Source organism: Ziziphus jujuba, chromosome 9, assembly GCF_031755915.1.
Source record: "Ziziphus jujuba cultivar Dongzao chromosome 9, ASM3175591v1".
Lineage (NCBI taxonomy): Eukaryota > Viridiplantae > Streptophyta > Magnoliopsida > Rosales > Rhamnaceae > Ziziphus > Ziziphus jujuba.
In genome coordinates, this window is record NC_083387.1 from 18,409,604 (window position 1) to 18,419,466 (window position 9,863).

A 9,863-nucleotide genomic window follows, 5' to 3' on the forward strand; every position below is an offset into this window, starting at 1 on the left:
ATACATATATATTTACTTTCTAGAACAAATAAAATGTTAAATAACAATTATAATTAAATGGTTCATACTACATTAATTTTTTTTTTTTTTGGAAAAAAAGTACTACCTTAAAATTTTCCTTCAATTTCTCTATCAATTTTTACTCTTATGTTTTTTAAAAATTAGATTCTATATTATCAAATAGAATTTTAAATTTAAAATGCAAAGTCTAGGTACTGAATCTTTAAATTTAACATTTACTTTCATATATCCATAATATCTACAAATGTAATATATAATGACCGCAATTTCAAGTTAAAATATTTGTCATATTTGAGCTTAGTTTTTTTTTTTTTCTTTTTTTTTTTTCTTTTTTTTTTTTTACTTAAAAAATTTTAAATTTGATGTGTATATGGAAAAAAAAAAAATTGTCATATCAGGAAAATTTAAATTTAAATTTTCCGATATCTTTGCTATTGTTAACGCCATTTAAATCTGTTGAAGGCAAAAGGTCATTGACTTATCAAGTATATTTTATGTTTATGTGGTTTTTATTTATTTATTTTTTGTTCTATAAAATGTGGTTTAAATTACACCAATAGTTTTTTTTTTCTTTTTGAATTTTTTTTTTTAAAGTGATCTATTCTAAGGAAAATAATTTTCTTGTCGGAATTAAGAACCACAGTTTGGATTTGAGGAAAGAGAAAAATAGTTAAAGTTTAATGAGGAAAAAGATATAATATTTTTACAACATTAATTATTTAATTAAAATGGTGTTCGGATATAAATATAAAGTATTTGAATATGTATATAAGAAATTCAAAAATTTTTATAAAAGTGAAAGATATACCATTATTAGCCCAATTAATAGTCTTCTTGGACTTGATGTTTCCAAGCATAATCTTATAATGTGTTATAGTTTCAAATTTGACTTCATCTTTGGCATGGATTTCAGCTTCGGCCTGGATTCCAATTGTAATTCCAGCTTGGATCTTGACTTCAAATTCAATTTGGACATCAATTTCAACTTTAACTGTGACTTCAACTTCAACTTGGATTCCAATTTCAACTCCACCTATGGCCTGCTTGGACCTAGACTTTAGCTTCAAGTTTGTCTTCAATTTCAACTCCAGCTTCAACTCTGGTTTCAACTTGGAATTCGGCCTAGAATTCATCTTTGACTTCAAGTTGGATTTCGGCTTGGATTTGGCTACAACTTCAATTTCAACTCTGGCTTCAAATTCGGATTCAACTTCAACTTGGATTGGACTTTAGTTATTTCAACCAGATGGTGACCCCAAACTTGAACAACTTGATTCTCGACTGGTAGAACTGATTTGCATTACTTGTAAGTAAGTGACAGGACATGAGAAAATAGAATTCTATATTGGGCCATGAGAAAACAAAAGAAAATAAATAGAACGTTATTAATAAAAGAAATTCAACTAATAAAAAAGAATTGGAAATGACATAGGAAAAGCAAGATAAAATATAAATAACAACTAAATGAAAGCTATAAAATAATTAAGTTAAGGACAGAACTAAAGAAAATTTTACTGAAGCATATTGAAAAAAGAAGTTGATGGGTATCTGAGTGTGAGTGGTTCTTGAATTGGTACCTTCCACCCCTTCATATAGCCTCCACCCAAAGCTTGTTAATAGTGATAAAAATAAAATAAAAATGATAGGCTAAATTTTAAATCATGCAGAGTTATCCAATATCTATATATTTTATACCAATTTATAATTGTAGACAAATACCCATAAATCTACATTGATTATTTTCACTTCACTCCAACTATAATTTCATAAAACTTATCAAGATAGCTCCCAAACTTTATTTCTTATATTGATAAAAATAATATTTTATGATTCAAACACACGTAATAATTGAAGTTGTAAAGATAACATGGCAAATTGCATAAAATACGTTGTTTGTAATAATTGGTAAGTTACAAGAATGAAATGGAGGGTTGCATAAAATATTTTCTCCTAAAGATAAATAAACCATGAATGAAGTCTATTCATGATATGAAAAGGAAGATGTATATATATATATATATATATATTATCAACGACAACAATTTCGGTTTACGTTCGACGTAATAACTAAAAGTTGTAAAGATGACATGGCAGGCTGCATAAGATACTTTCTCCTAAAGATAAATAGACAATGAATGATGATCATTCATGATATCAAACAGAATATATATATATATATATATATTATAAATTACAACAATTATCCTCCAATCCGATGTCTCCAACCCACAGTTTTGGAGATGTAGATGTAAATGGCATATCAATTAAGCCAATGTTATTTGATAACATGAAAAAGAAGATTAATTAATAAATCACGTAAAAATTACGATATATATAGCATGTTTACAAGTTTTTGAAGAATGTTAGCAGTTTTTCCCTAGTTTTCATAGAAGACCGCCAAAATCCCCACAAGAGCATCGTCCATTGACAATTTTGTGAAGCCGCTTGCTGTCTCGTATGGTTATTTCCCTATCTGTCAGTAATGAAATAATCTTTACAAAGTTATGGCAATCCCTGCACATTATTACATTCTTCATCACCCTTATTGGTGCAGCACTAGGAGTGTTCAATAACCCAAATGCAACTGCTAACTTCTCACTATGATAATGTGCAGAAGAAGAAGACGATGTTTTTTCCTCATCCTCATCTGTTACCATCAAAGTTTCTAGCGATTCATATCCAAGACTCTTTGCTTCGTCAATCAAATTCTCCAAAGATTTGTAAATATCAACATTTTGAGGATGAGATTTGTCATTGGGTTTAAATGAATAAACCTTGCCTTTGATGCTTATCCAGCTCCAATCCTTTAGTTTTCCGAGTTTCTCTTCTTTCATCAATTTTTTAACCCTTGAAACATCTTTCCATCTCCCTGCTGAGAGGTACATGTTCAACAACAAGACGTAAGTCTCAATATCTTTTGGTTTTAGCTTCAGTAACTGTTCGGCAGCATAAAAGCCCAGTTCTAAATTCCCATGACTTCTGCACCCTGCAATCAGGATTGACCATATAAACTCACTGGGCTCAATATCCATTTTTTCGATAAAATTGAAAGCTTCGTCTAGCCGACCCAATCTCACAAACATATCAATTAGGCAAGCAAAATGATCCATCACGGGCTTAATTTTATATTCCTTTTGCATCATCTCAAAGTAACTGAGTGCTTCATCTACCATTCCAGCATGACTACAAGCCGATAGAACACCCACAAAAGTAATCTGGTTTGGTCTAACTCCAGCAAATCTCATATCCTCAAAGAGCTGTAATGCTTGTTGAGTCTTGCCATGTTGTGCAAGCCCCGTGATCATAGAAGTCCATGATATCAAAGTTCTTGTAGACATCTCAAGAAAAGCTTTACTTGCTTTCTCAATGCTTCCACATTTATTGTACATATTAATTAGTGCAGTTCCAACAACAACATCTGAGAGAAACCCAGTTTTAATGGTCTGAGCATGAATTTGTTCCCCCTGTTCTAAAGCCACCAAACTACTACAAACAGTTAAGATACTAGAGAAGGTGAAGAGATCTGGTTTCATGTCTGAGCGATTCAATTTCGAGAAAATGTTGAGTGCCTCATTTCCACTTTGATATGCTGAAAGATCGTTCCCTTCAAGATCCATCATTTGGGCATATCCTGCAATCATTGCATTCCACGTAATCAAGCTGACAGTTTCCATTCCCTCAAACAGTGTCTGAGCCTCTTTAACCTGCCCGCATTTGAGGTATAAATACATTATAGAATTTTTTATGGGCAAAATTGACTCATAGCCAAGTTTGATGCTTAATGAGTGAACCTGTGTACCTACACCCAATGTCAGCATTACACAACACAGGCTCAAAACACTAGTTAGGGTAAACTCATTGGGTTCAACATCTTCAGAAAGCATCTCACTGAAAAATTGTAAACCCCTTGCAGCTTCACCATTGTCACCACAAGCAGATATAATTCCAGTCCACGAGATCACGTTCTTTTCCCTGATCTTCATAAAAGCTTTAACAGAAGATTCCAAGTCTCTACACTTAGCATACAAAGTACAAAGGGAGTTACCGATACTAGTGTCGAAGTCAATCCGGTACTTGATAATGTAGGCATGGATTTGTTCACCCACTTTGATGGAATGCAATGAAGTGCAAGCATTTAAAGCAATTCCTAGAGTGTAGTTTGTAGGATAGGTACCCGCCTTCAACATTTCTAGAAAAACTTGGATGGCAAGCTCTGGCTTCAAATTATGTACATAACCCGTCATCAAAGTTGTCCATGCAACAACATTTCTGCTAGGCAAATTGTCAAAAACCTTGCGAGCATTTTCCATGGTTCCGCATTTCACATAGACATTGACAAGGAACGTCGATACAAATAAATCTCCATGGCTTCCAGTCTTTATGATGTGGGCATGCACCATTTGAGCTTCTGCAGCTGAATTCTTATCAATGCATTCTTGCAAGAGGCTGACATAATATGTCGATTCGACAGTAGAATTCTCTTTCATCATAGAGAGTGCTTCTCGGAAGTCCAGAGACTTTGGTTCAGAAGTTCCATCCAAATGGGTGGCTACATAACTTCTCTGATAGGAAACATTTGAGCTCTGAGATTCCAAATAGTCCATGCAGAGAAGACATACTTATCAATGCCAAAAAAACATAACAAACTAGAAAAGCACTAAATTTAATCATATGAAATGTTGAACTTCAAAGTTTCCAAGCTAATTTGTAAAAAGCAAAACTGAAGTTGGATTAGCCCTATAAAGCTAGATAACCACAAACTCTTTTGAAGCATATATTTATGTGTATATATATGGTTTCCAATACAACAATTAGTTTGTTCGACCAAAATAAATTGAAAAGAAAAAACATGTATTTCCATAAAGTAGATATTTATAAGAGTTAAGAGAAAAAACACAGAATTTGAGAAGGATAGGCAGAGTGGGTATGGAGTATATACCTTATCAGTGGGAAGAAAAGATGAGGGTTGTTTTCTGAAATCGGAGTCGAGCTTGAGGGTGCCATTGACAGCAACTGAAGGCAAAGAAGAAGCCATGAAAGAAAGAAACGCCTTTGGAGGGGTCGTTCAAAACACTCGCATTTCTTCGGCTCTCTGTTTTCTAATTCTATCTTTATTTTATCTGTTTCCGTTTGCACTTGTGGAGTGAAGCAACCCTCGTCTTATTTATATGTTTATTTACCTGAAAATGATTTATTATTATTATTATTATTATTATTATTATCAATTTATTTATTTATTTATTATTATTATGGAAAGGTTTTAAAAGTTTAAAATATCCAATATTTTTTTAATAAAAGTTCAAACAAAGTTTAAAAAAGTCAAAATATGAAAATATAGGAAATTTTTATCTCAAATAAAAAGGGACAAAAATTTTCATTTAAATTTTTGATATTTTTATAAATTTTTTATCAAATATTTACATCAATTTATAAAATTGGAATAGTTTCATATTAGTCAGTTGAAAGTATCAGCTCTGGTGTCTTAAGAAATAGTTTTTGAACCCTCGTCCAATTTAGGAAATGAGATGCCATAAGATGTGAAGACTGGAGAAGTATACTCATGCATGCTCATATGTGATATCTTTGTATACCACCTCTTGTCTGTTGGGGAGTTATTTAGATACTGTTTTAGATGGCTTTTAAAAATTATTTTTTGCCTTAAAGCTAAAGTTCTTTTTCCGTGGTTGTTTTGGTAATTGAGATGAAGAGGTTTGACCCTTTTATAAACTTTTAGTCAAAACTAGTGGGTTCTGGCTTCTTTAGCCTCTAGGAGGCTCTTCAAAAAGAACAGGTGAAATTGTTGTAATCTTTAATGAAACTTTCATAAATTTAAACCTTTTGTTTCTGATTAAAAACATAAAATCTCACGCTTGTCCCATTAAATCCCTCCAAGTAAGGTTTTCATATACTAAGGGAGAAGTTCTAGCTTTGTGTCCTCCCTTTCTGTTGTTCAAAAGAAGCAAAAATTATCCTCAAGGGCCTCAGCCAACAAAATTTGGTCTCTCTCTCTCTCTCTCTCTCTATATATATATATATATAGGATAGTGTACAGTCAAGTATATGTAAATAACTTGTGAGCAGGCAAAAGGGTTTTATTGTTGACTCATTTATTTTTATTTTAATGTCTCATACTCTTAGCAACAAAAAATTTGCTACTCTTTTATGTTCCGGACAAACTTCAACCAGAAATGCCTATTTTAGGGACATAAAAGATCCTTTTAACTGTGCTGAATAGATTTTCAAATACCTGATTAGCAGATGACTGTAAATGCTCTTTGTTGGTATGTCTGTGAAATGTATTGTCTTTTTCAATGAATACTTGTGGGTATACTAGTATTCAAAAATTTGACTTCCATAAACGTTTGAATTGAATTTGTTCATAATAACTTGGCATGCTTTCAATATCAGCACCTGGAATATTCTATTAGAAGTTACTATATGCAAGTGCATGTGTTTTTGATTTGTTGGTATACCTTATGTAAAATTTTAATAAATTTTTTTGATGATTCTGCAGACTGATACCAAGAAAATATCTGCTGTGTCTATATTCTTCGAGACAATGCCACACAGATTAGACGAAAGCACTGGCTATATTGACTATGACCAGGTATGTTATTGTGGAAGTTCTCATACTGCTAGCTAATCGTGTTTGCTACTTTTGTCTGATATGGTTGGTCTAATGCTTTTATTGCTTATTTTATCAAAGAAATATGATATATGAATAAAAAGATGTCTAATATACAAGTTACTTGCCCATGCAAATAAAAACTCTGCAGTTGGAGAAAAGGGCTACACTTTTCAGGACAAAACTAATTGTTGCTGGTGCAACTGCTATGCACGCCTTTATGATTATGCTCGTATTCGCAAGGTACTCTATGACAATTGAAAATAATAATAATAATAATAAATATGTGATTGAAAGTTAATGTACTAGTGTTCGAATTATAAGACAGTATTCTTGATGATTGGAACAGGTCTGTGATAAGCAGAAAGCAGTCATGCTGGCTGATATTGCACATATCAGTGGATTGGTTGCTTCAGGTGTTATTCTATCTCCTTTTGAATATGCAGATATTGTAACTACCACAACACATAAGTCGCTTCGTGGCCCTCATGGAGCTATGATCTTCTTCAGGAAGGGGTTGAAAGGTGTAGACAAGCGAGGGAAAGAAGTGAGTCTTGACAATTAAAATAAGGATGAATTGAAAGGAAAAAGTGGAAAAGGAACTTTACACGTAGAATCCCATATTCTGTTTCCAAACCAACGATAACCTGTCAGAGGAAATATTATAGAAGCAACGAATTTGGAAATTTGAATTGGAACAAACAGTCATGCACAATGCAGATAAGTTCCAACTATACTAGCCTTCCAAAGTTACAAGTTAATCCTCAGCTCCTTGTTTCAAAAGCAGTTAGATTCGAACTATATATTGAAATTCTTTATAACACTTGCTTGATAACAGGTAAATAAAGCAAGATTATGGAGTGACAGATTAAAGAATTGCAGCTTGAAGGGTAAAAAGGGGACAAGATTTGGCAGTTTTTAAAAATGGCTGCTTGAAAAGAAACAAAGGTAATGAGCACATACCATATATTTCTATCAGAAAGCGACTATCAATTTGTTGGTCAAGCTTCCCATGTGTCACGTTCCGCATGAATATGGAGGAATCCTTGAGGCATATCCGGAATATTCCAGACTCTCCATGAGAATTCATGATAATTCAAGAAAAATCTGGAGGGGTCCGGAAGATTCTAGAAGCTTCTAGGTAAGAGAATTCTAGAAAGTTATAGATGATTCAAGAGAAGTCTAGAAGGTTCTAGATGACTCAAGAGATCTCTGGAAAGTTCTAGAATACTATAGAACAATCTAGGACATATGTACCTTTCTAGAACATTCTAGGATCATGTAGTAAGATGGCTTTCTAGAATAGTCTATAGAAATATCTAGGAGAATTATCTAGAATCTTATCTAGGATAGTGCCATATGTACAAGGTCTAGAATGTTGTATCCTCGTATTACGTGCCAAGCCCTCTATATAAAGGGGGTGAACCCTCATTTGTAGAACAAACATCCAAGAATCCAAGAACATCCCAGCATCCAAGGATTCAAGAATCCAAGCTACACTTGTAAAGCTCTCTTTCAAGCAATATACTTTCATTCTCCCAAACTCTCTTTGTGCTCTAGCTTTCTCTTTTAGTGGGCAAAAAGCTTACTTAGTTGCAACAAAGGGTCGGAATAGCAACTAAGGCCGCACGGCTTGAAGGGTAAACAAACAAGTCCGTGACAAGTGGTATCAGAGCCAAGGTTAAAGCTAGCATCTAGAGCAACATGTCTTCATCAGAGGTTGTGGTTGAAGAAGCAAGGGGAAGGGAGGTCATCCCCGAAGCTGCAAGGAAGGGACGTGGGCATTCAAAGTCGAAGGACGTTCTCACCGCCATGGAGACCAAGGTGGTCAAGATGGAGTTGGCTGTTGCCGACATGTTGGAGCGACTTGATTGTGTGGAGCAAGGCATGGAGGAGCTCGATGGTCGTGTGGGTGACCAAGTGGGGGAGCTTAGAGGTACCATGCAATACACCAACGAGGCCAACACCGAGGCATGGCGTCATGAAAGCCAAGCTTTCCAAACAAAGGTAATTGAAACCTTGTCCCTTATGCAAGCTCAATTAGATGAGTTTAAGAAGAGTTTAGAGGAGACACGTGAGGATTGGGCGTTATGCAAGAGAGCTGCAACTAGTGGCACCGTCGCTACCCAACAAATAGTCTCTACTCCAAGGGTAGATGCTCCCAAGCCCAAGGAGTTTAGTGGGAGAAGGGATGCAAAGGAGTTGGACAACTACATGTGGCACATGGAACGGTACTTCGAGGCCTTGGATTTCCAAGACGAGAAGCAAAAGGTAAACACCGCTACCCTCTATCTTACTAATCTTGCTGCGGTATGGTGGCGTAGAAAGCATGAAGAAATGAAGAAAGGCATATGCGCCATCAATTCTTGGGAAGATTTAAAGAGTGAATTGAAGAAACAATTCTATCCCGAGAATGTGGCGAATGATGCTAGGAAACGCATGAAGGAGTTGAAGCACCAACGATCCATCCGTGAATATGTGGAGCAATTCTCTGGGTTAATGCTCCAAATTCCCAACATGAGTGAGGAGGACCTCCTTTTCAACTTCATGGATGGGTTGCAACCGTGGGCATGCCAAGAGCTTCAACGAAGGGGAGTACAAGATATTTCCACTGCCCTCACTACGGCCGAAACACTTGTCGAATATGGGCGAGGTGAGTCTTCCAACCCTAAGCCTAAGAATAATTATATTAAAGGTGGGGGAGCCAAGTTCCATAAAACTCCCCAAAGTAAGGAGTTTCCAAGAAGGCCACCACTACCTAACAAAGATTGGAAGAAAGGAGGCAAGCCCGAATTCAAGCCGAAGGAAAATTGCTTCTTATGTGATGGTCCCCATTGGGCAAGAGATTGTCCAAAGAGGAAGTCATTAAGTGCCATGCTCGAAGAGAGGGAAACTCAAGAGCAAACACAAATGGGTTGTCTACAACTCCTTAACTCATTGAAGGCTAGACCGATCCCAGCTCACAATGCAAAGGACAACTCCCTCATGTACATGGCAGCACGTATTAATGGTAAGGATACTCAAGTCATGGTGGACACCGGAGCATCTCACAATTTCATAAAGAGGGAGGAGGCCATGAGGCTTGGCCTAAAACTTGACAAGGGTCAAGGGTGGTTAAAGACTGTGAATGTTGCAGCTAAACCACTAGATGGCATGGCTCGTAACGTGGAGTTACACCTCGGTACTTGGCAAGGTAAAGTCAACTTCTCCATTGCTC

General features: G+C 35.4%; 1 protein-coding gene across 2 annotated transcripts; it reads right to left on the reverse strand.

Moving 5' to 3' along the window:
* Window positions 1-2,173: 2,173 nt before the first annotated feature.
* Window positions 2,174-5,153, reverse strand: LOC107427123 (putative pentatricopeptide repeat-containing protein At5g52630). 2 transcript variants are annotated; one of them, XM_016037470.4, is made up of 2 exons: window positions 4,961-5,153; window positions 2,174-4,583 (listed from the first exon to the last, which is right to left on the reverse strand). In XM_016037470.4, the coding sequence occupies exons 1-2, from the start codon at window positions 5,054-5,056 to the stop codon at window positions 2,406-2,408; spliced, it is 2,274 nt and encodes a 757-aa protein (XP_015892956.3). In that variant the 5' UTR covers window positions 5,057-5,153; the 3' UTR covers window positions 2,174-2,405. The 2 variants fall into 2 exon arrangements, with proteins under 2 accessions (XP_015892956.3, XP_015892955.3); XM_016037469.4 differs by having other exon boundaries at window positions 2,174-4,604.
* Window positions 5,154-9,863: the final 4,710 nt, after the last annotated feature.

What these genes read in the sequence shown, in the direction of transcription:
- LOC107427123 (XM_016037469.4), bottom strand. Translation starts at nt 5,056, where the DNA reads ATGGCTTCTTCTTTGCCTTCAGTTGCTGTCAATGGCACCCTCAAGCTC. An exon ending in CTTTTCTTCCCACTGATAAG is followed by an intron (nt 4,605 to 4,960) that starts GTATATACTCCA and finishes TTGGAATCTCAG; the next exon opens with AGCTCAAATGTTTCCTATCA.